Consider the following 23,199-nt stretch of genomic DNA (forward strand, 5'->3'; position numbering starts at 1 on the left):
ACAGCCAGGGCTGAACTGGGACAGGGCTGTGGGGAGGAGCTGGGGTTGCTGTGTCAGCTCATGAGAGCAGGGGCAGAGTGAGGGCAGGAAAACACCCCCGGATCCTGCCTGCCTGCGGTTGTGTCTGTCATAACACAGCCACAGCGGGGGGGAGATGGCTGCGCCCTGGTGCTGGGAACCAGGTCAGGCATGGGGGTGGCAGCAGGGCTGACACCACTGGCTCTGCTGGTGGGGGATGATGTCCCCTGCAATGCCATGAGGACAGGGTTGGGGGGCGACTCCAGCATGTGCCAAGAAAAGAAACACGTGCTGAGGCACCCCAGTGATGGATGACATTTTAATGGGGTGGCAGAGGGGAGCAGGGCGGGAGTTCTCCCTCCAGTCCTAGGGTTCCTGGTGCCTGGGGAGCCCAAGGCACTGCAGGGTGCGGAGGAAGGTGGGTGGCGGGGGGGCACAGAGCGGGCCCTGGGGCAGCTCCAGCCGCTGCAGGTGGATGTGGAGTGGGAGGCGACTGAGCTGCTGCAGGGAGAGTCCCAGCCGGTCCAGCAGCTCCTTGTCCAGCACCTGCAACGGGGCAGGGGGCAGCTCAGAGGGATCCCTGGGGCCATGTCGAGTTCCCCCCAGCACCCACCTCAGCCACATACCTGTGTGCGGGTCGGGGCAGTCTCGGGGGGCAGGAGGAAGGGCACCCCCAGCACCCTGCCCACACGGGATGAGTACTGGTGGTCACCCAGCGCCGGGCACAGCAGCAGGGTCAGGTGCACTGGGAGTTGCTCTGGGAAGGCTGGAGAGGCATTAGGGTGGGGGCAAGTGAGACCATGTGTGTTTAGGGGGCAGGGGTGGTGTTGGGGAACCACTCACCTGTCCTGGGCTGGAGCTGGAGCAGGGTGCAGCCCCCTGAGGTGCCCAGCACCCGGTAGCGTGTCAAGGTGTTTTTCACCTCCTTCCTAGCCAGGCTGCGGCGTCCCGGGGCTGGCACAGGTACCACCTGCAGTAACACAGCCCTCAGCTCCTCCTGGGGCACAGCACAGCCCCCCACCCCCCCACTGGCACCCCCTTACCACAGCAGTGTCACCCTGCTGCTGCCAGCGCAGCCCAGTGCGGATCTCACCCTCTGCCTCTGCCGGGACCCCCACAGTGACAGCGCTGCAGGGAGAAGGGGTGATGAAGTGGTAAGGTGGGGAAGGGCCCCCCATGCCCACCAGCGGGTAGCAGAGGACTCACTGGTACGTGGTGGGGTACTGGCCTCTCCGTCTGGCATCGGTGAAGAACCGCTGGAGCTGCTCGGTGGTGCGGTGGCAACCAGAGAAGAGGGCGAGGCCAGAGCACTCCCTGTGGGTTGCAGCAGCTCTGGGCGATGCTGAGGACTCTGGCACCCCCTGACACCCCCTCCCCAGCACCCCCCAACTGTACCTGGCAGGACCCTTTACCAGGTGGAGCTCGGCTTGGAGGCCCAGGCGCCGCCTCAGAGCTGGCAGCAGCGCTGTCAGGCTCAGACCCCCGGAGCGCCCTGAGGAGAGGGTCAGGGGGTACCCCCACAGCTACACCCTTGACCCGGACCCCCCCCCTTCCTCCTGTCCCGTCCAGCACTTACCCAGGATGGGCAGGCCGGGGGGCTTGCTCAGTGCCAGCAGAGCTCCTGGGGAGGGGACAGCTGGTCAGGATGTGGCCCCTACCGCTGCCCCCCCTCCCAGTGTTTCCCCCCCCGGTACCTTCCCGGTGCACCACGGAGGCCTCCAGCAGCCTCAGCGTCTCCTCGGGGCTCAGCGGCCGCCCCGACCTGCGCGGGGGGTGGAGTGGGTGGGGGGCACGGGTGGGACCCCCACTCCCCTGGCAGGGGTTCCCCCCTCCCAGCTACCCACCCGCATGTCCCCACAGTCCCACTTGTGTGTCCCCACACCTGCTCTCGCACCCGCTGTCCCGCGCCCCCACGCATGTCCCGACCTCTCTACGATCACCCACGTCCTCCCCCACGTCCATCTCCCTTCCGCGCGCACCCCAAAACCTCTCTGCCCCCACGCCTGCCCCCCCCGTGTGCCCCCTCGCCCCCCGTATGCCCCCGCTCTGTGCACGCCCCCGCGCCCCTGCGTGCGCGCCCCCGCGTGCGCGCCCCCGCTGACCCCGCAGCGTGCGCCCCCTGCCCCACGCGCGCCAGCAGGCGCCCGGCCGTGCCCCCGCCCGCCATGGCGGCACTGCGCCTGCGCGGGGGGCGCACACCTCCCCCGCGGCCATAGAGCCAATCCTCCGACAGCACAGAGCGGCACCCTTGACGGTGGGTGCCGGCGGGCGCGGCCATAGACAGGCGGAAGTGTGGGCAGAGCGTCCCGCTGGCAGGTGGGGTGCGGCGGGCAGGGCCGGCGGGGAGGAGGCACCGTGCGGTGTCACCTCTGGGGGTGCCCGGGGGGCTGGCCCGAGGGACGGGGCAATCACGGGAAGGGAGCCCTGGGGCTGGCCCTGGGGTCTGTCCCTGGGGGAGGGAGGTCTGGGGGGTACTGTTGGGGTTGGAGGCTGCGGGCGGGGGCCGGGGCTGCCCCAGGGGATCAGGACAGCCGCAGGAAAAGGGTCCTGGGGGTGTCCCGGGGGTCTGTCACTGGGGAAGGGAGGATCAGGTGCTGTCAGGGGGACTAGAGGCTTCTGCAGGCGGGGGCCGGGCTGCCCTGGGGGGTCCGGTGCCCTCCTCACGCCGTGCCTCCCCAGGACGGCACCATGGCCTCCCGCGGGGGTCCCCGGGCCACCGGCACTGATGGCAGTGACTTCCAACACCGGGAGCGTGTGGCCTCACACTACCAGATGAGGTAGGTGTCCCACTGTGGCTGGGGCCTGGTGGCCTCCCCAGGGGCTTGGGGGATGCCATGTCACCTCTGCAGCCCCTGACAGCTCCCTGTTCTCTCCTCAGTGTGACCCTCAAATCAGAGATCAAGAAGCTGATCTACACACACGTGGGCATCTGGCTGCTGCTGATGGCCCAGATGTGCGTGGGACATCTCAAGCTGCTGCCCCACGACCAGGTGGCCATGCCCTACCAGTGGGAGTACCCCTACCTGCTCAGCATCCTGCCCTCCCTCCTGGGCCTTCTCTCCTTCCCTCGCAACAACATCAGCTACCTGGTGCTCTCCATGATCAGCACTGGTCTCTTCTCCGTGGCTCCCCTCATCTACGGGGCCATGGAGATGTTCCCCATGGCACAGCAGCTCTACCGGCACGGCAAAGCTTACCGCTTCATTTTCGGCTTCTCTGCTGTCTCCATCATGTACCTGGTGGTGGTGGTGGCTGCCCAGGTGCACGGCTGGCAGCTCTACTACAGCAAGAAGCTGCTGGACTCCTGGTTCACCAGCACGCAAGAGAAGAAGAAGAAATGAAGTGGGAACCAGGGTGGGCTCTGGGAGGGCTGGAGCTCCTCAGCCGGGCCCTATGGGGCGGTGCTGGCGCGGCTCCAGTGTGCGGGGTCCCATGGGGACCAATGTGCGGGTCTGAGCTGCTCCACGGCTCTGGGCTCGCGTGGGGGAGGGGGGGGCGGCTCCCGGACCGTGGAGGGTCCCGTCCGCTCCCCTTCTCCTCCCTCCACATTGTTGCTCTATGGAAATAAATCAGCCTCCGTGCTCCCACGCGTGTTCGCGTTGCAGGAAGGGGGTGGGGGAGAGGACGGCGCAGCGGGGCCGCACGTGCCGGCGGAGGAATGCGGCGGGGCCGGCCCGGGGCGGGGCGGGGAGCAGTTGCGGCGGCGTCTCGGCCATGGGGCGCCCGGTACTGTTCGCTGCTGCGCTGCTGCAGCTGCTGCTGGCCGGGACCGGGACCGGGACCGGGACCGGGACTGGGACCGGGACCGGGACCGCCGTCACCCGCCTGCGGGTCACCGCCAACTTCGTGAGCGTTGTGGAGGGGGGCGGCGGAGGGGGGGCACACGGGCTGGGGGAGGCGGGCGGCGGCGAGCTCACTCCCGTCTCTTTGCTCGCAGGAGTGCCGGGCCACCGGTGAGTAGCGGCGGGGCCGGGCTGAGGGCGCGGGGCTCCCCGCGGGTCCCGCGGCGGGATGGCGGGGCTCCCCCGGGACAGAGCTATTTGGTACTGGAAGGCCGGGGGGGGGGTGGTGGTGTTACCGGTCCCCGGGGGGCCCCGCTGTCTGGAGCTGCTCAACATCGGGGTTCACCCTTCCTGGCCCCTGCCCTTCCGTGCACTCCCTCTTGCCGGGGATCCCTTGTTCTTAGCACTCCGATCCCCGAGGCTCCCGGTGAATGAGGCTGCCGGTGTGCAGAGCTCCCGGTCCCGGTTCCTCCTTCTTCACCCCCCGCACCCCTTCTGAAGGATCCTAGTGCACGGGGTTCCCCTTTTGCGGGGCTCCCCCCTTTCGAGGACTCCGATCCCCGGGGCTCTCGGTGTGCAGAGCTCCCCTTCCCCGGGACTCCCGGCCCCCGTGGCCCCCTTCGGAGATATCCCGGGGCCTCTAGTGCGCAGAGCTCCGCCCGGGGCTCCCGGTCCCCGGAGCTCCCGGTGGCGACTGTGAGCGGGATCCCCGGTGCACGGCCGTCTCCCTCTGCTCTCCCCCCAGCTGACAGCACACTGAGCCGTCCACGCTGCCGCCGGCCGGCCCGGCCCGGGCCACCGCTGGAACCGCCCGCACTGTGGCTGGGCCAGACCCGCCTGTGCCTGCCCGGGCAGCGGTGCCAGCCCTGCCTACGGGTGCGCCTGGCGCTCCCCGCCGCAGGTACGGGCAGGGGCGACGGGGCTGGGTACCCCCTCGTGCCGGGGGAGACTTGCCCTTCCACCCGTGTCAGCACCCATGCCGGTTTCTCGCAGAGCTCAGAGGTGTCCGTGGGCTGCAGCTCAGCTTCCTGGAGCTGGGCTCCAACCGGGCCGGCCGGCTGCAGGTGTGGCAGAGGCAGCACCGGGAGCCGAGCAGCTCAACAGTGAGTCTGGGGTGCGCCATGGAGGGCGGGGGGAGCGCTGGAGCTGTGGGGGTCCCGCTGATCCCCCTCTCCCTGCAGTGGCAAGTGCAGTTCGACTGCTTCCCGGCGGAGAACGGGCGGCAGGTCCTCGTCTCTCTCCGCACCATCCCTGACCGTGGGTTGGTCCTCAGCCGCAGCCACCTGGTCGCCACCGAGCAGCCTGGTGAGGCCAGGAGGGACCCTGGAGGGTGTCCCGGGGGGGATGTCGGTACCGGCTGACCCCCGCCTACTCCGTAGGACCCGTTTTCACCCACACCTGGATTCCTGAGGTGCGAGCCATTGAGGTGCAGGTGCCCGAGGGTCCTGCCCTGATGGTGCGGCTGTGTTACCAGCTGGCCCTGGAGTGTGAGGAGCTGCCCCGGCCCTTCCACCGGCAGGTAATGACTCCGGCAGCCCCCGTCATGGGCTGGAGGCTGCAGTGGTCCCTGCCCACTGATGCTGCCTCCATGCCTACAGGTGCTGGTGCCAGGGGGCCACCACGTCTCACTGCCGTATGAGTTCCTGGTGCCCTGCTTGTGCATTGAGGTAGGTCACTCTCCCCTGTGGCCACCGGGCCCCTCACTGCTTGTCTAGCAAGGGCGTCTGATGTGTTTGGGACACATCCTGCCCCCCACTCTGCTCCTGCAGGCCTCCTACCCCCATCACGACAGCCTGCGCAGTAAGCACTGCCCCTTCCAAGATCAACCAGCTGCCTGTGAGTGCCTGCAGGGAGGGCATCTGGGTTCTGGAAGTCCCCCTGGCTGTCCCTCCAGACTTCTGACATGATGCCCTGCAGATGGCCCTGAGCTGTGGTCCTCAGTGCGCTTCCACGACTACAGTACTAGCAGCAAGGACCAGATGGCCATGGTGCTGAGTGCCAGCTGCCCCCTGCACCCTCGGGCCACACTGTGCTGGAGGGAGATGGCTGCCAAGACTGCATCCTGCCATGACGTCCCCAACTCCACAGCCAGTGAGGAGGACCAGGTAAAGGGGTCGTAACTTTGGAGTGGTGTGGGGCTGCAACCCTGGCTGGGACACCCACCAGACCCCAGGGTCCTACAAGGACAGTGTGTGTCCTTGGGCTGTGTCAGTGGGGGATGGTGATGGTTATGTGCTCTCTGCCCCTCCCAGGCATACACATTGGACAAGGTGGATGTGCACCCACAGCTCTGCTTCCGAGTAAGACCCTGTGGGTGGGTGGGCACTGCCTGGAAAGGGGCTGGTAATGGCAGCTCACCCAGACCCTCCTCTGGCCCCTATTCCCCTAGTTCTCCTACAGGAACAGCAGTCATGTGGAGTGTCCCCACCGTCCAGGTTAGCCCCAGGGATGAGATGCACCCCTGGGCTGAGCACATCTCTGTCCTGGGATCTCTCACATCCCCCAGGGCATCCCATGAGTATCCTTTCTCTCTTTGGTGGCCCCAGAAACTGCCTGGAACGTCTCGGTGAGCGTCCGGGGGCTGCAGCTGCACCTGCACCTCACCTCCAGCGTCCCTGCAGCCTTCAGTGCAGCCCTGTGCCAGCGCCAGGGTGGGCAGTGCGAGCCTGAGGCCCCTCTCTACACTGTTACACGGGTAAGCAGTGTGGGGCTGGGGGGGACACAGGGGGTACCAGCCTGTGTTGACCCTGCCCTTGTGTTTTCCAGCCAGAGGGCTCTGCCCCAGGGGAGCTGGCACTGTTGCTGCCAGTGGAGGTCCTGGGCAGCTGTGTGCTGGTAAGGTGACCCCCACACTGCGGGGGGGGGAGAACCCATCCTGGCCCCCCCTCACCCAACCCCTTTTCCAGGTGTGGCGCTCAGATGTGCGCTTTGCTCGTAAGCAGCTGCTCTGTCCTGACGGTGAGTGAGGGTCCCGGGGAGGGCAGCAAGGGGCAATGAGGGTGGGCAAACAGCTCTTCCTCACTGCTCCTCCTCCAGTCTCCCGCAGGCACTTTGGGCTGCTAGGGTTGGCACTGGCACTGGGGCTGGTGGTGACCGTCCTGCTCCTCAATTGCCGCAGCACCTGTAGGCCAGCTGATGGTGAGGGGCACCCCAGGGGGCTGTGGGACCAGGGGACAGTGGCCACCGTGGCCATGGGCCTGGGGTGCCAGCTCCTTGGGCTGCAGAGTGATCTGGGGTGGTGGGTGATGGTGCCGGGTGGTGGGTGCTTGGATGCACCCAGGGGTGTCCCTGGGGTGTGCCTGGGGGCTTGGGATCGGGCTGTCACCGCTGTCCCCTCCGTCCCGCAGGTGCCCCTGGTGGCCGCCCCGTGCTGCTGCTGTACTCGCCGGACTCGGAGGAGCACCTGGGGCTGGTGTGTGCGCTGGCCGAGCGGCTGCGGGCCGGGCTGGGCTGCGATGTGCGCCTGGACCTGTGGGAAGCGGGTGGCGTGGGGCGAGCGGGCGCTCTGCCCTGGCTCTACGCCCAGAGGGGACGCGTGGGCCGCCAGCGCGGCACCGTCCTCCTCCTCTGGAGCCGGGGCAGCACCCGGCTCTTCCGCCGGTGGCGGGTCGGGACGACAGACGGAACCCCCGGGGACGCCCACGACGTCTTCGGGGCGGCCATGGCCTGCCTGCACGGGGAGCTGGGGACGGCGGGCCGCGGCGGCGGCTGGGTGCTGGCTTATTTCAGCCGGCTCTGCAGCCCCCGCGATGTCCCCCGGCCCCTCCGGCCCCTGCCCACCTACCGTCTGCCCCGGCAGCTGCCCGGGCTCCTCGGTGCCCTGCGGGGCAGTCCCCCGGCACCTCGCCGCTACTGCCGGGGCACGGCGGGGAGGCTCCTGCACCGGCTTCTGCAGGCGGGAACCGGGGAGGACAGCCCCCCGCCCCAGCCCCTGGGAGCAGCCGCTGGAACCTGAGTGTCCCCACGGGGTCTGAGCTGGGCATTGCTGAGGGGCCGACGGGGCTGGGCGTAGCTCCCCGGTGAGGGCAGGGCCCTGTCACGGAGGTGCAGAGCTCGTGGGGTGACCGTGGGTGCCTCGGACAGGAGCTGCGGGGGCTCGAGAAAGGATGGCCCCGGCCGTGGGATGTGCTGTCCCGGGAGCGGAGGTGCTGTCCCGGGCAGGGGCAGCTTTACTTCCACACAAGAGCATCCTCCAAAGGAGAGACGGGATCACTTGGGACGCCCCTTGGGACGCTGGGCGAGGGGCCGGGGCGTCGCTGGAAGCAGCCGCTGGGCACAGCCTGGTCCAGCTCCTCGCTTCCGAACCGTCTCGGGACCGTGTCTGGGGTGGAAGCAATAAAGGCACCGTTTCACTCGTCTGCGTGGTGTTTGGTGCCCCGGCGGTGGCTTGGGGGGCAGAAGGGACGCACGAAGCAGGGCACACAGCATGTCCCGGGGCAGCCGACACCCCGTGTCCTGCTGCCAGCTCCTTGGGGCCAGCCTGGGAACCGTGTCCACACCGTGGGGCAGGCCCTGATCCGAGATGCCACCCTGGTCCCTGTGGGGCCCCAAGCGGTACCGGCTGCGGAGCCGGTCGGTGCGGGTGCGGGAGCGGGGAGGCCCCACCCCGGGGCGGTCACCGCCTCAGCGCCATGACCCGGGTGTCCGGGATTGGAGCAGGAAGCAGGAGCTGCCGGCGGCGGCGGTGGGGCCCGTGGAGCCGGGAGCGGGGCCGTCGGGAGTAGACGGCGTGGGGCCGGGGCACCCCACGGCCCCGGCCCCGCCATGCATGTGCTGGGTTGGTTACTACTGCTTGGGGCCGGGGCCGTGTGTGGGCAAGGGGCCCCCCGCGACACCTTGGCCTGCTCCCAGGTGGGTTGGCATCGTTGGAACGCGGGCCACCGGGCACCCGGCACCATCACCGGGCACCCAGCATGGCCACCAGCTTCACCCCCGCTTCCCTTCAGGGCCTCGCCTGCCGCCTCCTGGGTAAGTGCCACTGCTGCTTCCATGGCCCCCAGCCCACTGAGGGCATGGAACCCCACACCCATGGCTGCCCTCCATCTCCTCCAGACTCTGACATGCTCTGCGGGACGGAGCCACTGAGACATGGCCGTGGGCTAGCCCTGGGTCAGCTGCAGCTGGAGCCAGCACTGCGCTGCACCGGGCCCACGGCCTGCTTGCCCTGCCTGGAAGCACGCCTGAGCCTGGCCCTGCCACCCGGCACCCGCACCGGCAAGCCCCACCGCTCCGCACCACCGGGCATCCTTGAGGCGGAGGATGTGAGGGAGACAGGGCAGTGGTCACCAGTCGATGGAGCCACCTCGTCCCAGCCCAATATCACTGGGCTGCTGCTGCTCTCCGGGCACTCGTATGCCTCCTCCCGCTGCGTGGCTGTGGAGGTCCAGGTACCCCTGGCCCGTGCGGTGCTCAGCGCACCCCTGGTACGTAGATGCGGTGACATCAGGGATGTGTGACCTGGCGCCAGCAGCCTCAGGCACTGCTGTGCACAGGGGTGTGTGCTGCTGCTAGAACACCATGTTACAATGGTCCTGGGTGTTACCATGTTACCATGCCCCAGGGTGGTGGGTGCTGGTGGTGCCAGTGCCTCACCACAGTGTGGTGGTGGTTTTCCTGCCCAGGGCTGGGTGACCTTCCGGTGCTTTGAGGCACCGCTGGGCTCTGAGCTCCGTGTCACCGCGTACACCAACTCACGAGGCCAACAGAGGCTGAGCCAGCAGCAGCGGGCGCCAGGTGAGCCCCAGAATGCACACTATGGTGGCCCTATCCTGTCCCCCCTGCCTGCTGACCCCCTCTCTCTGCAGACTGCTCGTGGCCTGCTGCACAAGCTGCTGTCCCCCAGTGCCAAGGTAGGTACTGGTGTGCCCACAGGGCCCCCTCTCCACCTTGGCTCATATCTCCTGGGGAGAGCTGGGTGGTGGATGCTGCGGGAGAGGGTGACCCCTGGGGTGCCATGCCCTGGGTGCACACTGCTGGGTGCCCTGAGATGCTTCTGTCACAGTGCCCAAGCTGCACATCTCCCCGGGGCCCAAGGAGGTGGTCGTGGAAGTGCAGGGGGCCTCAGCAGGGCACAGCTACACCTTACGGCTCTACCACAACCAGAGCCACGGTGCTGGTGGGCCAGGGCGTGCGGTGACTGCAGTGAGTATGAGCCCCTTCCCTGACCCCCCGCTCTGGTCAGGCTATGGCCACTGCCCCTCCATCCCTGGGAAGCTCTGTCTGTGTTACAGGCAGGGCAATGGGAGAGGGTCCCTGGCAAGTGGGTCCCCCTGGGCAGGCTGACCCCACCAAGGGGTGATTTGCCACGGGGTGACCCACATCTGGTTGCTGGTAGCAGAGTGGCCCCATGAACTACAGCCTGCCAGCTGAAGAGGTCCTGCCCTGCCTCTGCATGCAGGTGGGCATCTAGCCAGGCACTGTGGGGGTGGCAGAGCTGCTGCTGAAGCACAGGGGCTCTGGACATTGTCTGTCGTCCTCCAGCATCCTGAGGGAGCCAGCTGGGTCATGGTCACAGCATGGACACCCCAAATTCTTTTTCTTCTCACTCTTCCCCTTCCCAGGTCTGGCCAGAGACTCAGGACCCACCACGGGCCACCCTGTGCCCCTTCTCCCACGGTACCTGTGCTGTGGGGCTGGGGTGGGCTGGGAGGACCCAAGGAGACATGACACGGCCCGACATCTCTCTCCTGGCACCACTGCAGATGCTGAGGCCTGGGAGCGGCTGTGGGCATGCAGCCAGCTTGTCCTGCATGCTGGGGGACAAGTGGTGACCTTCTCCCTATTGGCACCCTGCGACCTCCTGGCTGAGCTGGTGCCCTGCTGGCAGCCGGCACCCACCGGGCACTGCCAAGCCTTGCCTGGCCTGAGGCAGCCCATGGTGGGGCAGGTGAGTGGGGCTCTATGTGGTGCCGGGGCATGGAGGGCACAGAGATGGCATAGATGGAGCATGCTTCCCATCCACAGGGACCCCAGGAGTTTGGGGGGCTGCGGCCGCACCCCAACCTCTGTATGCAGGTAGGACACCCCACTGCCCCACAGCTGCTCTGTGGCTGCCCCACAGGCATGCCCAGGCACTGCTAACCTCCTCTCTGGGGCAGGTGTGGAGCGGCGGGCAGGTCCGGCTGACCCAGTGCCTGCGGGACAGTGAGTACTGTTGGGGTGGGAGGACAGGGGCAGCCCAGGGGTGTCCAGATGGGGAGTGAGGCTCCCTGCACCCTCTTCGCTGTCCCCTCAGCCCCCATCACATTTCCAGGAGCTCTGCCTGGCCACCCCAACGATGTCCTGCTGCTGGAGCACAGGGGAAATGCCTCGCTGTGTGCCCTGGAACAGGTTGCCTGCACACCCCTTGCCAGCTACACCAGCACGGTAAGGAGCAGGGACCCCCGTGTCCCAGTGGCTGTGGCAGCAGTGGCACAGCGAGCTGATCCTGTGGCTGTCGCAGGGAGCTGGGCACCCTGGGCTGCTGGAGTTGGAGCTGCGGCGGGATGTGGCAGAGGGGCAGTGCAGGCAGGTGAGTGCAGGCAGCAGTAGGCAGCGGGTGAGGATCTGGCAGCCTGTGACATGTCCTCATACCTACAGATCTGGCAGCCTGAGAACAGCACTGGCATCATGCTCTGGGCCTGTCCCCTGCACAAGTGTGAGTGTTTCCGGCCTCGCTGGGGGGAAAGGGGGGGCTGGTGTGGGGCTGAGGGAGGGCACCCACCTCTGGGCAGGTGCCAGGGACCCTCACTGGGTGCCAGGGATCCTTGGCACATGCTGACCCCTGCCCGCAGACCGGCGCACCCACTGGGCACTGGTGTGGATGGGTGTGCTGCTGGGGACCGCCTGCCTCCTGCTCCTGCTCCTGCTGAAGAAGGAGGACTTGAAAGGTAAGCGGTGCCCATCTGGGGGCTGTGCCCAGCCCAAGACCCTCCTGGGGACTTCCCTCACCACCTCTCTTCCATGCAGGCTGGCTGAAGTCCCTGAGGGCTGACTACAGCTCCAAGAGTGAGTGCATGGGGTCTGGGCAGGGGGTGTCCCAGAGTGTACATGCCTTCCCCGTTGGGGTCTTTTGGGGTGGTTGAGGAGCTGGGGGGATGAGTAGGGAGTGGGGTCCACGTTGATGGCTGTCTCAGCCTGCTTCTCACCATGGCTGGCCCTTAGCTTTGCTCCAGGAGGGGCTGCAGTGGTGGGGGACAGACCCAAGGGATGGGACCACCCCTATCATGTGTTGTTCCCCCATCAGGGTGGTGCTAACCTGCTTCCCACTGTGGCTGCCCCATAGGGTGGGTAGGAGAGTGCTCAAAGGGTAGTACTGTCATTGTGGGTGGTCCTCCATTGTGGGATGGCCCCACTGTGTGTCCCACCGTGGCTGGCCTGTAGAATTGGCTCCAGGGTACCCGTGGGGGGGTTTATGCACTAACGGTATCCCCAGGCCTGCTGCGAGGCCGGCGGGCGCTGCTGGTCCATGCGGTGGAGCCAGCAGCAGAGCGGGCAGCGTGCGCCATGATGTCAGCCCTGCGACCACTGGGGCTGGCGGTAGCGGCGGCACCAGGAGGTGGCAGCGGGGTAGCAGCATGGGGACCACTGCCCTGGCTGCATGCCCAGCACCGCCGGGCACTACGTGATGGTGACACGATCATCCTCCTCCTCTCCCCGGCGGCTGTGGCTGCTGCACGCTGGTGGGATGCCAGGGTCGGGGCTGTGCTGGGGGCTGGGGATGCTTCCAGCGCCCCTGGCCCCCGGCACAGCCCCAACCCCGATGATGTCCCCACGGTAGCACCCTGCGACGTGTTTGCAGCAGCTCTGTCCTGCGCTGTGCCAGCGCTAGCAGCAGGCAATGGGCGCTATGTGGTGGCCCGGCTTGAGGCATTGGTGCCAGAGGTGCCACCGTCTCTGCGGGCTGCCCCTGCTTTTGCACTGCCCAGTGAGACAGGGGGGTTCCTGCAGGCGCTGGTGGAACCGGGACCATGGCAGGTCCGGTCTCTGGAGCCATATGTGGTGGCTGTGGCTGAGGGGCTGCGTCGGGCAGTGGGGAAATAAAGTGGTGTCAGTGCTTGTGCCAAGTGTGAGTCTGTAGCCTTTGATGGGGAGGTAGGAAGTGGGGTTTGGGGGCAGGAGGGGGCCTGGGGGGCTGAAGGGGAACAGGGCTGGTTGTGTTGAAGGGTGGTAGTGAATTAAGGGTTGTACTTGATCTCAGAGGTCCTTTCCAACCCTCATGATTCTGTGATTCTGTGGACCAGTTCAGGTGGATGAGGAGGAACTGAACCAGTTTGGAAGGGGTAGTGAAGAACTGGAACAATTGGAAGGGGTGAGGGGGAACTGGACCAGTTTGTCAGGAGGGGGAATGTGACTTGGACTGATCTGGCTGGGGCAGGGGCGCGATAGGGAGCGGCTCAGTCAGGGCCGGGTTGGGCGGGGCTCGCTCAGGCCGGGCGGAAGCGGGTCCGCTGCGTCCCGGGAAGCCGCTGCCGCTCCGCTCTCCCTCCCGGTGGCTGCCCCGGACCTTGGTCCCTTTAAGCCGCGAGGGGGCGGGTCCCGCGGGGCGGTGCTGATTGGCTGAGAGCGGGCGGCGGGAGGCGCGCGGTCATTGGCGGGGGCGGCGGCGCTGAGTCAGCGGGCGCGGGGCGTGCGGGCGTGCGGGGAGGAGGATGGGTGCGGGGGCAGCGCCGCTGCCGCTGCCGCGGCCGTGGGGGGCCGGGCTCGGGGGGGCCCTGCTGCGGGCTGTCCTCCTCGGGGGGGTCCTGCTGGCCGCCCGCGGACAGCCCCCCGGAGACGGGGACGGGGCAGAGCCCTGCCGAGCCTGCCGCGGCCTGGCTGACAGCTTCAGCAGGGTGCGGGGGGCAATGGGGCGGAGGCGGATGGGGGGATACAGGGCTGTGGCGGGGGGGCACGTGGGGTTCGGAGGGAGGGTGCGGTGGATGATGGAGGCCCTGGCGATTGGGAGACATGAGGCCTGGGAGGGGGCGCGCGGGGGAGATGGGGCCAGGGGAAGTGTGGAGGGGGACAGCTCCTGCTGCGAGGGGATCCGGGGGTGAGGGAGGGAGTGTTGGTGGGGGGTGACGGGCGTGAGAGACACAGCCTGCGATGCAGGGAGATGGCCCGGTGTGGGGTGAAGCGGTCCGGGGGTGACAGGCAAGTGGGGGCAAAGAAGGCCCTAGCTGGGATGGTGGTGGGCAAGGGGGGGTAAGGAAGTGGCAGAGCTCTGGAGGGGTGGCCTGAGGGGACATTGGGATGAGGGGCACTCCACACAATATCTCTTAAGGGGCAGAGGGTGTTCCCGGGGCACAGCGCTGGACGCTGAGGTGGGGAGAGGGCTACGGGTCCCTGGGGGGAAGGTGGCAGGGTGCAGGGATGGCCTTAAAGTGAGGGGTGTCCCACACCTGTGCTGCCCCCTGCATGCCCAGGGCCTGGAGCGGACAGAGCACAAGGGCTTCGGTGGGGGCAACACAGCCTGGGAGGAGGAGAAGCTGGCTAAGTACCAGCACAGGTGGGTGCCCCCATCTGTGGAGGGGTCAGCGGGCCTTCTAACTGCTCTCAGGGGACACATCCCTGTGCTGACCCCCTGTCCCTGCAGTGAGACCCGTCTGCTGGAGGTGCTGGAGGGTGTCTGTTCCCCCTCGGACTTTGCCTGCAACCAGCTGCTGGAGCAGAGTGAGGAGCATGTGGAGCAGTGGTGGTTTCATGAGTGAGTCTGGGGACAGGGACACAGGAGGACATGTCAGAGATAGGGGCCTGAACACTGTGTCCCTCTTCTCCTCAGGCGGCAGCAGCACCCCGACTTCTTTCAGTGGCTGTGCATGGACAGGCTGGCACTCTGCTGCCCACCTGGCACCTATGGCTCTGACTGCCAGCGTGAGTAGCTGTGGTGTGAGGGGGTGTCTGTGGGGTGCCAGCGGTGCTGCCTGGGCTGTCAGGCCCCGCCATGCCACACTCTGCCCAGGCTGCCATTTGGCTGGTCTCTCCCTGCACAGCCTGTGCCGGTGGGCCCCGGCAGCCCTGCAGTGGCAACGGGAGATGTGACGGTGATGGCACACGCCGTGGCACCGGCCTGTGTGTCTGCAGCCCAGGCTACGGCGGCCCCTTCTGTGCCGAGTGTGGTGACGGCTACTACGAGGCTTCACGGAACAAGAGCCATCTGGTATGTGCCGGTAGGTAGCGGTCCAGCTGGGAGGAGAGGGGGGTCTGCACAGCCAGGGGTCTGCCCTGGTGTTGGCATGGTACTGGGTGCAGGCAGCTCCCCATTGCCTGTATCCATGCCCGCACTCTCCTGCCTGCAGAGTGCTACCGGGCGTGCGGGCGCTGCACGGGGCCAGAGGACTCCAGCTGCCTTCGCTGCAAGAGGGGCTGGGTGCTGCATGAGCACCGCTGCATTGGTGAGGGCCATGGTGGGACTGGGGGGGGGAGCAGTGAGGGGCGTCAGGGTGGGGAAGGGCTGTGCCCCAAGAGCTGGGGCTCAGCAGGACCGTCCCCTTTGCTCTCCCCCAGACATAGATGAGTGTGGCACGGAGATGGCACACTGCCGAGCCAACCAGTTCTGCGTCAACACCGAAGGCTCCTATGAGTGCCGAGGTAAGGTGGAGGTGGGGGGGGTTTCTCTGTGGGCAATTCCCCCCTGCTTAGGGCTGTCTGGCAGTGTGCTCTTGTGGTGACCCTATCCCCTCTCCTCCCAACAGATTGCTCCACAGCCTGCATTGGCTGCATGGGTGCTGGGCCAGCTCGCTGCAAGAAATGCAACAAAGGCTACTGGCGGGATGGAGCCAAGTGTTTGGGTGAGTGGCTGCAGCGGGTGGAGGAGTAGCTCTGCCCCCTCCCTGCTACCTAATCCTTGCCTGAGCCTTGCCTGCTCCTGCAGATGTGGATGAGTGTGCAAGCACTGAGGAGCCAGTGTGCACAGGGGAGCAGGAGGTGTGTGAGAACACAGAGGGCAGCTACCGCTGCGTCTGCGCCCAGGGCCACGTGCGGCGGGACGGGCAGTGTGTGGAGGACAAGCCCCCTGGTACGGCCTGACACAGAGGGGGGTGGAAGTGGGGTATGGGCTCCAGGCTGGGGGGTGAGGGGCAGCAGGGGGCTTTGCCCCCTTGGCCATGCCACTGCATGAGCTCTGTCCTTGCAGATGCCCCAGAGAAGGGCTTCTTTGATGACGTGACAGATGACGAGGTGGTGGTGCTGCAGCAGATGTTCTTCGGTGTGATGATCTGTGCCCTCGCCACGTTGGCTGCCAAGGGTGACATGGTCTTCACTGCCATCTTCATTGGTGCCGTGGCCGCCATGGCTGGCTACTGGCTCTCTGACCGCAGTGACCGCGTCCTCGATGGCTTCATGAAGGGCAGATAGCTCTGGGGCTGCCAGGCACGGGTTGGGGGGGCCCAGCTCAGCCTGGGGTGCAGGGTAACCCCCCAAGCAGGGGCTGGCTGCTGAGGCTGGATCCTGTGCACGGTGCTGTGCCCTGCATGTGTTCCCTGGCCCCCTTAGCGTAGGGACTCACCTCCCCCCTGCAGAAGAAGCCAGGGGTGCCTGGTCCCCACAGAGCAGCCTGGTGATGCTGAGCAATGCAGCATTGTTGGGGGGGCACAGCATGCTGCCCCAGCCCCTCGTGCTCTAGAGCAGAGACCTGGCACCACGTCAGGTAGAGGGAGTGTGGGGGCAGGTTGGGGGGATGTTCTACGACCACTAGTTGCTGGGGCAGTGATGCTGGCAGAGCTCAGCCCTGCTTCTTGCCCAGCAGGAGTTCCCTAGACTGGGGACTGCTGGGCCTGTGGGATCTTGTGTTCCCCTTTCCTGTGGTATCAGTCCCGGTGGGGCAGTGGGGGGCTGGGTCCCCCCTCCACCCTAAGCCATGGGGTTGGGACAGCTTCCCACCATCACCACCCACCACCCCTTCCTCCCCCATCCCTGGGCAGAGCCCATCTCTCCCCTTCCAGGGCAGGGGGCCAGGGCTGCTCCTGCAGGGATCTGGCCTGCTCCTGGGGGGGGCCTGCTGGATGCATGAGTGTGGCCAGTGCATTTGTGATTTGTCTGTCAGGGTGTGCCCATCTGTCTGTGTGTCCATATCTCAGGAAATAAAATTCTGCACACCCAGCCCATATGCTTGAGGTGGGGGGACCAGGGGTTCTGCTGCCCACCGCTACTTTCACACACCAGTGGGGCCATCACTTCCCAACATAAATTTTATTTCTCTGTTTTGGCACAAATAATGCTGGCCCATCCCAGATCCCCACTCCGCCCTGGTCCTGCAGGGGTGCAGGATCAGGGCCCCAGACCCCTCTGCTGGTTTCCTCCCCCTGCACCCTTCAGTCTTTGCTCAGCCCCGTGTCTCCCCAGCTCAGAGCTCAATGGTGTCGCTGGAGAGGCTGCGGGTGTCTGACGCCTTGCCGAGGGACGGGAAGCCGCGGGGACCCTCTCGCTCCCAGCCAGGGGGCCCAGAAGGAAGCAGGAGGGGGGCCCGACTGGGCGCCTCGTCCAGGGGCAGGCTGTCAGGCGAGGAGAGCCCATGGTGCCAGGGATTCCAGCTGATCTTCAGTGAGCTGCTATCCAACGAGCTGACCGAGGCGGTGACAGTGATGGTGATGGCGCCGGGGGGCTGACGGGTGCCGGGCAGCTCTGTCAGTGAACTGCAGCGTACCATGCGCCCCAGGCTGGGGGTCTCGGTGGGGGCCAGAGAGCCATGCAGTGAGGTGCCAGAGCCACGGCGATGCCAGCTGAAGAGGCTGTCGTGCAGCAGGTGCCGGCGGCAGAGCGCCTGGTCGATGCTGCGGCGCAGGTCAATGGGGGACGGTGGGCGGAAGGCCAGCTCGCCCAGTGAGGGGGTTGAGCCCTGCTCAAAGGCGACACAGGAGCGGGCGACCAAGGCGTTGGGGCACTTGGGGCTGAGCCCCGGCATCCCGCCGGTTGCCACCCAGGCCTCGTTACTGTCCTTGAGTGCCCGCAGGGGCAGCTGCTCTGCTGGGTTGCGGATGAGGCTCTTGGAGATGTCGCTGGTGGGTGCCCGATCCGCGCCGGTACTGCCGGTGCCGCCTCCAGCCCAGTCATAGCAGTTGTTGGGATACTCGGGTACCTCGGCTTTGTGGCCAGTGCAGAAGTACCGCAGCGCCTTGGCCCAGCAGGAATGGCCGGTGGGGCTCTGGCGCCAGCACCGGCAGCACAGTGGCTCGGTGGCAGCTGCCAGCAGTGCCAACACCATGCCCAGCTCGCCAAGCCGCAGCCAGAGCTGTGCTGGCCAGCCTGGCTGGGAGAAGCGCCAGGGGGGCCCCAAGACCCCCCGCAGCCACAGGGAGCCATAGAGCTGCAGCCCACAGACCGGCAGCCCCACCAGTGCTGCTGCAACCAGTGCCCTGCCCCCCCGATGCAGCCCTGGCCCCCCGCTGTCCCCTGCTCCTTCCCGGGGTGCTCGCAGCACCCTCCAGCCACCCCAGAGCCCCCCCAGAAGCAGCAGGGACCCGACCCCACAGCCCAGTGCCTGCAGACCCAGACCAGCACCAGGCCCCAGCCGGGGTGGCAGCATGTCAGCAGCCCCCAGCACCCCGCTCTGCAGAGTGACAGCAGCCCCCAGTGCTGGCAGTCCCTGCAGCCGGGCTGGCAGCAGCCGGAGCTGGGCCAGGCGCTGAAGCCACTGAAGCAGAAGGGCAAAGGCACCCAGCAGCATCGGGAAGGGGACCGTGCTGAGCAGCAGCAGGGCCCGAGGGGGCAGGTGGCCCCGTGCCCCGTAGGGGTCCAGTAACAGGAAGGTGGCCCGCAGCAAGCAGGTGGCCAGCAGCAGCCCGTGGGCCCCTACAACGTGGGGCAGGTGTGGAGGACGCAGGGAGGCTGCTCCCGCCAGCCCGGCCAGGCAGCCCAGTGCCAGCACCAGGAAGATTGTGGCCACCCCATAGATGTGGCCCTCCCAAGCAAAGCCCAGCCGGCGCCGCAGCTCCGCCCAGCGCAGCCCTGTCCCATTGGCCCCCGGAGCCGGTGAGCTGCTGGGCTGTGGTGGTGGTGGTGTGGATGGGTGCTGGGGGGCTGTCTGCCGTGTCACCCCTGCCTGATGCCACCTGGTCGAGGGGGCTGCGGTGCCGTGGGTGGGGGGATGCGTCCCCAGGGTGCCTGCAGGCAGGAAGGAGGGGGACAGTCAGTGGGGAGAGGCGGGGACCGCACCCCACACAGCTCATAGACACCCGGCCCCCACCTGCACCCCATTGCTGGAATGCATCAGCCATGGCACCCTGCACTGCAGGGAGATGCCCTGTGTTAACCAGGCTGTGCCCACTGGCACCTCCCACAAGACTCGTGGCGCAGTGGGTGGCACGTCCCTGACCTCCCCGGGCAGGATCCCACCCACTGGGCACTTAGCACTAATCTTAGCAGTAGATTAGGGCCGTTGCCGGGCACAATCCTGATTGAAGGTGTCACCATGTCCTGGCTGGTCGGACCAAGATAGTTGCTGTCCCCCCCACCAGCCCTGACACCCCGGGAATGGGGTCCCATGGCATCACCACCGGGGACTAACTGGATGGGCTCAGCCGTGGCCCCACATCACCTGCATGCCTGGTGCCGGGTGTCCCTGTGGCAGGATGCGCTGTTGGCTGTGGGGTGGCTTCAGAGACATTCGGGGCACTCATGGGGCCCACAGCACCCCGCACACGCTGTGGGGAACCAACATCCTCCTCAGGCAGCAGCCCTGAAAGAGAGGGCAGAGCCAGGTGCTGGCACTCAGGGGGGTCCCGCTCCCTGCCAAGAAGTCTCCCACTCTGTTCCAGCTCCTACCTGTGCTGGGGGTACCGGGGGCGCTGGAGGGTGTTGTGTTGGAGGCAGGTGATGGGGCGGGCTCGGGTTCTTGCTGCCCCATCGTCCTGGTGTCCGTGCGAGGGGTTGTGTTGCCAGGGCTGGCGGTGGTGTGGCTGTGTGGTGCTCTCCGGGTGCTGCGCTGGTGGGCTGGGAGCAGCCGGGTCCAGGGCTCGGGCAGCCCCCAGGAGGGGGATGCAGTGGGGGGCTGTGCTGCAGAACTGGGCAGAGCCGAGGAGGGGCTGGACAGCACTTCTGGGTCCCCCTCTCTGCCCACTGGCCCTATGGAGCCAGGGCTGCTATGGGGACTATGGGCTGGCCCTGTGCCTGTGGGGTGGGGGACGGGGACAGTGACCCGTGGGACCAGCTGGCTGCTGGCTAGAGTAAGCTGTGTGTCCCAAGGGAGGCGTGGGGTGGCCACGGGTCCCCTCACCGCCAGCTGTCCCCCTGTGGGTGCATCTGATGTCCCCATCTCTGTTCCTGCTGCTGGCACGAGGGTCAGGGAGACAGTGGACACAGTTGGCAGAGGTCTGGGGGTGCTGGCTGGCCTGATGGCACTCTGCTCGGCTGGGTTTGTGCCCTGCCCTGCCCAGGGTGGTCTCGTGGAGCCCGGCTCCTTATCCATGGGCATCTCGGGGCCCGGCGTACGCACCACAGAGCCGTGGGTCATCCAGGTCCCCCCCCAGAGGCCGTCCTGGCCTTCAGCCTGATGGCCCCGCCAGGCGATGACGGGCTCCTTCGCCTCGGCCGAGGCATTGCCGCCGTCCCTCCACGCACCGATCCCGGCATCTGTCGCGGTGGTCTCCATTCCCTGGGCTGCCCCGGTGGCATCCCCCACCCGCAGCGGTGGGGACCAGCGCACGGGGCTGCCATCTCCCCAGCGGTCGCTGCCAGGGGGCCCGGTGCCGCTCGCCTCCCCCGATGCCTCCCAGGCAGGGGACGGGCCCAGCCACCGGTGTCCCCAGGCAGCGCCGTGCAGAGGATCCCTGCCCCGCCACAGGGTCGCACCTGGGGACAGCCCGGCCGGCAGCGTCCCCCGAGCCCCGGCAGGAATCCCGGCGGCCAGGAGCAGCCCCCAGGCGACGAGCCTTGCTGCAGCCATGGTGAGAGCCCAGCCGGCCCCGCGCCCTGCGGAGATGGGACCTCGGTGAGCCGGACCGGTGAGTGTCACTCTGTCACCGGGCTGGTTCTGGGGCCCACACCTAGCTGTTCCCATCGCCGCTGTTCCTGCTGCCAGTGGCCCCATTCCTAGCCTTCCCTTTCCTACTGTCCCCCGCGCTGGCGGTCCCCATCTCGGTGTCCCCAGTGCTGGTGATCCTTGGTGCTTAGTGATCTCCACCCCAAGCATCCCCGGTGCACCCATCCCTGGTCTCCTCCCCACCGGTGTCTCCCCCACCCCCCGGTGCCTCTCCCGGTGGCCTCGCTGCCGGCGGCCCCGCTCCGGCGCGCACCGTTCACCTTGGTGCGTCCCCGGCTCATCCAGGCGGGGATGCCCGGCCCGCGTCGCCCCCCGGCCGTCGCACACGAGGCTCAGCTCCGCCGGGCCGGGATCGCCCTGCTGCGGCGGCGGCCCCGCGGTGCGGCTGCGGGAGCCGGCGGAGCTGCGCTGCGGGGCCGAGCCGCCGCCACAGCGGGACCGGAGCGGGGCCGGTGCGGCCGCCGCATCCCGCGGATCCCTCCTGGAGCGCGCCACGCCGGCCCCGCTGCTCAGTGCTCAGTGCCCATTGCCCGGGCCGCGGTGCCGCCAGCCCCCCCCTCCCGCCGGAGCCCGGGAGGCCCCGGTGCCGGTGCCGGCCGGAGCCCCCCCGCTGACCTGCCGGTGCCAGTGCCGGTGCCGGTGCGGGCGGGCCGGGCCGGGCTCTGCGGCGGAGCAGGCGGCGGCGGCAGCCGGTCACGCGCCGTTCCGAGCCGCGGGCACCCGCGCGGGAACCCGCCCGGCACCGGTGGGGGGGGCGCGAGGGGCCCGGGCACGGCTGGGGCCGCTGTGCGGGGACGAGAGCGGGGCAGGGCCGGGGACACGCCGGGGTCCTGGGGCGGGGCCCCCGTGGGGCTCAGCCGGGGTGGGCTACCCTGGGGCGGGGCCCCCGTGGGGCGGATCCCGTGGGGCGCCAGGGCCGGTCCCCAGGGGACACACAGCGGGGCAGCAGAGGGATGCTGCCAGTGGGGCAGGCGGGACAGGCAGTGCCCCCACTTCCGCCTCCCCGAGCTGGCAGGGAGGTGAAGCCGCTTGCACTTGTGCGCCCCAGTGCAGGGCTGTCCCCACAGCAGGTGGGGGTGGGGGGAGGGAGCTGCCTGAACTCTCCAGGAGTATCCTCAGGGAGGAGGTCAGTGTGTGGCCCTGGCACCCTCCTGCCCCACAGCCACCCCACACCTCCTGCCCTCCCTGCACGGCGCACGCAGCACCCTGGCAGCCGCTGGGCTATGGGGCCTGCCAAGGTGTAGGTAATTAGCTAATCAGCTAATTATCCCGCTGAAGAGCAGCCTGCCCTGCCTGGGCTGGCATTGTTGCGGCCGCAGGGTCACAAAGTCTCACCTGGCTCAGGTCTTTGCTTGATATCGTGAAGCGCCCCAGCCCCCTGCCTGCACCCCAGCTCCTTGCCTGCACCTCATCTCCCTGCTTGTACCTCATCTCCCTGCTTGTACCTTGCCCCCCTGCCTGCCCCCGGGCTCCTGCTTGCACTGCCATCCCCTGCCTGCACCTCAGACAGCACCTGAGCTGCCTCAGCCTTGGCAGACCCTGTCACTGCCATTGCTCTCCTCTTGCCCAGGCCAGCAGGGACATGTGGCAGGTCCCTATAGTCATTTCCACAGCAGCACACACAGTGTCCCCCTCCTGCTCCCTGCCATCTCTCTGCCCCTGGAGCATTGTGCCTGGGCTGGGCTCACCGTGGGCACATGGGGCTTTTCTGGGCCCTGGTCCATGCCTCTGTGCTTGGGGGGCTGTGGCAGCAGGGCTGGGGAATTTGGGCAATGCTGGTGCACCAGACCCCATAAAGTAGGCAGGGCAGGAATCTAAACTGGGTATTAGTGGCAGGGAGACCAGGCAGTGGGAGAGGTCTGGGGAGCAGTTGGTGAGCCTGCACCATGCGAGGTACTGACATCACCAGGCTGTGCCACTGCCAGCTGTTCTCACCCTGTGGGCAGGGTGGCTGAGGTGCCAAGTGGGCAGTGGGGCTCTGGGGCTGGAGCTGTGCCCCACATACCTCAGTCATCGGGGTGCCTTGAGCATGAGGCACGGGTGGAGCAGCCACCTCCACATGCCCGGTGCTGTCAGTGGTTTCCTCTGCTGCCAAGTGACTCACTGGCAGATGAAAAGCTGAGGGCCCCACTTTGTGCTGCTGCAGCGGCTGCTTGCACAGCCGTGGATGCTGGGCAGAGGATGCCACCTGTGTTTTCACACCTCTGTGTCCACGGCCATCTGGGTTTCATCAGCTTTTGGCCACTGTCCGCCCCCTTCTCCCAGGCTCTTCCCCAAGGAAGCAGGACAAAACCCCAGGTTAGGAGAAAACTGTCCCAGTTAAGTGACCACAAACAGCCTGGAGACCAGCTCTGTTCTTATGACCCCTGTGTTTGCTGTACAGGGCTGCCCTGTGCCCTTCTCAGTCTCCCTTGGCTGTGCTGCTGGTGGGACCACCCCCAGCATCTTCCCTGGGGACCTTCA

The 23,199-nt window shown here is 67.5% G+C and overlaps 6 protein-coding genes across 12 annotated transcripts; 4 read left to right on the forward strand and 2 right to left on the reverse strand.

Annotated features, from left to right (window-relative positions):
- Positions 1 to 323: 323 nt before the first annotated feature.
- Positions 324 to 2,204, reverse strand: RPUSD3 (RNA pseudouridine synthase D3). 2 transcript variants are annotated; one of them, XM_071756121.1, is made up of 9 exons: positions 2,121 to 2,204; positions 1,713 to 1,780; positions 1,595 to 1,639; positions 1,414 to 1,510; positions 1,225 to 1,332; positions 1,062 to 1,146; positions 862 to 988; positions 645 to 784; positions 324 to 564 (listed from the first exon to the last, which is right to left on the reverse strand). In XM_071756121.1, the coding sequence occupies exons 1-9, from the start codon at positions 2,183 to 2,185 to the stop codon at positions 385 to 387; spliced, it is 915 nt and encodes a 304-aa protein (XP_071612222.1). In that variant the 5' UTR covers positions 2,186 to 2,204; the 3' UTR covers positions 324 to 384. The 2 variants fall into 2 exon arrangements, with proteins under 2 accessions (XP_071612222.1, XP_071612221.1); XM_071756120.1 differs by lacking the exon at positions 2,121 to 2,204 and adding an exon at positions 1,901 to 1,995.
- JAGN1 (jagunal homolog 1) lies at positions 2,205 to 3,603 on the forward strand. Of its 3 annotated transcripts, none has more exons than XM_071756126.1 (3): positions 2,205 to 2,334; positions 2,698 to 2,795; positions 2,897 to 3,603. In XM_071756126.1, exons 2-3 carry the CDS (start codon positions 2,707 to 2,709, stop codon positions 3,357 to 3,359), a joined length of 552 nt encoding a protein of 183 aa, XP_071612227.1. In that variant the 5' UTR covers positions 2,205 to 2,334; positions 2,698 to 2,706; the 3' UTR covers positions 3,360 to 3,603. The 3 variants fall into 3 exon arrangements, with proteins under 3 accessions (XP_071612227.1, XP_071612228.1, XP_071612226.1); XM_071756127.1 differs by having other exon boundaries at positions 2,333 to 2,378; XM_071756125.1 differs by lacking the exon at positions 2,205 to 2,334 and having other exon boundaries at positions 2,502 to 2,795.
- A 102-nt stretch (positions 3,604 to 3,705) lies between these two features.
- On the forward strand, positions 3,706 to 8,158 carry IL17RE (interleukin 17 receptor E). 2 transcript variants are annotated; one of them, XM_071756089.1, is made up of 17 exons: positions 3,707 to 3,781; positions 3,818 to 3,864; positions 3,956 to 3,971; positions 4,546 to 4,701; positions 4,794 to 4,903; positions 4,982 to 5,105; positions 5,180 to 5,319; positions 5,399 to 5,467; positions 5,570 to 5,636; positions 5,718 to 5,905; positions 6,053 to 6,100; positions 6,190 to 6,235; positions 6,347 to 6,495; positions 6,567 to 6,635; positions 6,707 to 6,758; positions 6,837 to 6,938; positions 7,148 to 8,158. In XM_071756089.1, the coding sequence occupies exons 1-17, from the start codon at positions 3,733 to 3,735 to the stop codon at positions 7,753 to 7,755; spliced, it is 2,040 nt and encodes a 679-aa protein (XP_071612190.1). In that variant the 5' UTR covers positions 3,707 to 3,732; the 3' UTR covers positions 7,756 to 8,158. The 2 variants fall into 2 exon arrangements, with proteins under 2 accessions (XP_071612191.1, XP_071612190.1); XM_071756090.1 differs by lacking the exon at positions 6,837 to 6,938 and having other exon boundaries at positions 3,706 to 3,781.
- A 148-nt stretch (positions 8,159 to 8,306) lies between these two features.
- Positions 8,307 to 12,844, forward strand: IL17RC (interleukin 17 receptor C). Its single transcript, XM_071756078.1, is given in 18 exon segments — positions 8,307 to 8,506; positions 8,509 to 8,651; positions 8,747 to 8,768; positions 8,853 to 9,223; positions 9,422 to 9,533; positions 9,605 to 9,649; positions 9,802 to 9,941; positions 10,135 to 10,197; positions 10,361 to 10,415; positions 10,502 to 10,686; positions 10,764 to 10,814; positions 10,898 to 10,943; positions 11,053 to 11,165; positions 11,242 to 11,310; positions 11,379 to 11,436; positions 11,573 to 11,668; positions 11,748 to 11,786; positions 12,214 to 12,844. Coding segments are annotated over 18 exon segments (2,400 nt in total). The 5' UTR covers positions 8,307 to 8,322; the 3' UTR covers positions 12,822 to 12,844.
- Positions 12,845 to 13,367: 523 nt separating this feature from the next.
- CRELD1 (cysteine rich with EGF like domains 1) lies at positions 13,368 to 16,859 on the forward strand. Its single transcript, XM_071756106.1, has 10 exons — positions 13,368 to 13,612; positions 14,186 to 14,268; positions 14,356 to 14,466; positions 14,542 to 14,633; positions 14,753 to 14,929; positions 15,059 to 15,154; positions 15,267 to 15,350; positions 15,455 to 15,550; positions 15,634 to 15,777; positions 15,895 to 16,859. Exons 1-10 carry the CDS (start codon positions 13,430 to 13,432, stop codon positions 16,113 to 16,115), a joined length of 1,287 nt encoding a protein of 428 aa, XP_071612207.1. The 5' UTR covers positions 13,368 to 13,429; the 3' UTR covers positions 16,116 to 16,859.
- A 75-nt stretch (positions 16,860 to 16,934) lies between these two features.
- On the reverse strand, positions 16,935 to 21,569 carry PRRT3 (proline rich transmembrane protein 3). 3 transcript variants are annotated; one of them, XM_071756076.1, is made up of 4 exons: positions 21,352 to 21,569; positions 19,521 to 20,666; positions 19,294 to 19,434; positions 16,935 to 18,860 (listed from the first exon to the last, which is right to left on the reverse strand). In XM_071756076.1, exons 2-4 carry the CDS (start codon positions 20,638 to 20,640, stop codon positions 17,104 to 17,106), a joined length of 3,018 nt encoding a protein of 1,005 aa, XP_071612177.1. In that variant the 5' UTR covers positions 20,641 to 20,666; positions 21,352 to 21,569; the 3' UTR covers positions 16,935 to 17,103. The 3 variants fall into 3 exon arrangements, with proteins under 3 accessions (XP_071612177.1, XP_071612176.1, XP_071612175.1); XM_071756075.1 differs by lacking the exon at positions 21,352 to 21,569 and adding an exon at positions 20,997 to 21,230; XM_071756074.1 differs by lacking the exon at positions 21,352 to 21,569 and having other exon boundaries at positions 19,521 to 20,914.
- Positions 21,570 to 23,199: the final 1,630 nt, after the last annotated feature.

The sequence above is a fragment of the Heliangelus exortis genome, chromosome 12 (genome assembly GCF_036169615.1).
Source record: "Heliangelus exortis chromosome 12, bHelExo1.hap1, whole genome shotgun sequence".
NCBI lineage: Eukaryota > Metazoa > Chordata > Aves > Apodiformes > Trochilidae > Heliangelus > Heliangelus exortis.

Bases quoted from the DNA above. Each gene is read 5' to 3' on its own strand.
- RPUSD3 (XM_071756120.1), bottom strand. From the start codon at position 1,980: ATGGACGTGGGGGAGGACGTGGGTGATCGTAGAGAGGTCGGGACATGC. The intron at 785-861 runs GTGAGTGGTTCC...ATGCCTCTCCAG, and splicing joins CCAGCTCCAGCCCAGGACAG to CCTTCCCAGAGCAACTCCCA. The intron at 565-644 runs GTATGTGGCTGA...GCCCCGTTGCAG, and splicing joins CTGCCCCGACCCGCACACAG to GTGCTGGACAAGGAGCTGCT.
- JAGN1 (XM_071756126.1), top strand. From the start codon at position 2,707: ATGGCCTCCCGCGGGGGTCCCCGGGCCACCGGCACTGATGGCAGTGAC. The intron at 2,796-2,896 runs GTAGGTGTCCCA...TTCTCTCCTCAG, and splicing joins GCCTCACACTACCAGATGAG to TGTGACCCTCAAATCAGAGA.
- IL17RE (XM_071756089.1), top strand. From the start codon at position 3,733: ATGGGGCGCCCGGTACTGTTCGCTGCTGCGCTGCTGCAGCTGCTGCTG. The intron at 5,468-5,569 runs GTAGGTCACTCT...CTGCTCCTGCAG, and splicing joins TGCCCTGCTTGTGCATTGAG to GCCTCCTACCCCCATCACGA. The intron at 6,759-6,836 runs GTGAGTGAGGGT...CTCCTCCTCCAG, and splicing joins GCAGCTGCTCTGTCCTGACG to TCTCCCGCAGGCACTTTGGG.
- CRELD1 (XM_071756106.1), top strand. From the start codon at position 13,430: ATGGGTGCGGGGGCAGCGCCGCTGCCGCTGCCGCGGCCGTGGGGGGCC. The intron at 13,613-14,185 runs GTGCGGGGGGCA...CTGCATGCCCAG, and splicing joins TGGCTGACAGCTTCAGCAGG to GGCCTGGAGCGGACAGAGCA. The intron at 14,634-14,752 runs GTGAGTAGCTGT...CTCCCTGCACAG, and splicing joins CTATGGCTCTGACTGCCAGC to CCTGTGCCGGTGGGCCCCGG.
- PRRT3 (XM_071756074.1), bottom strand. From the start codon at position 20,901: ATGGGTGCACCGGGGATGCTTGGGGTGGAGATCACTAAGCACCAAGGA. The intron at 19,435-19,520 runs GTAGGAGCTGGA...CCTCTCTTTCAG, and splicing joins CCCCGGTACCCCCAGCACAG to GGCTGCTGCCTGAGGAGGAT. The intron at 18,861-19,293 runs GTGATGTGGGGC...TCCTGCCTGCAG, and splicing joins ACCCGGCACCAGGCATGCAG to GCACCCTGGGGACGCATCCC.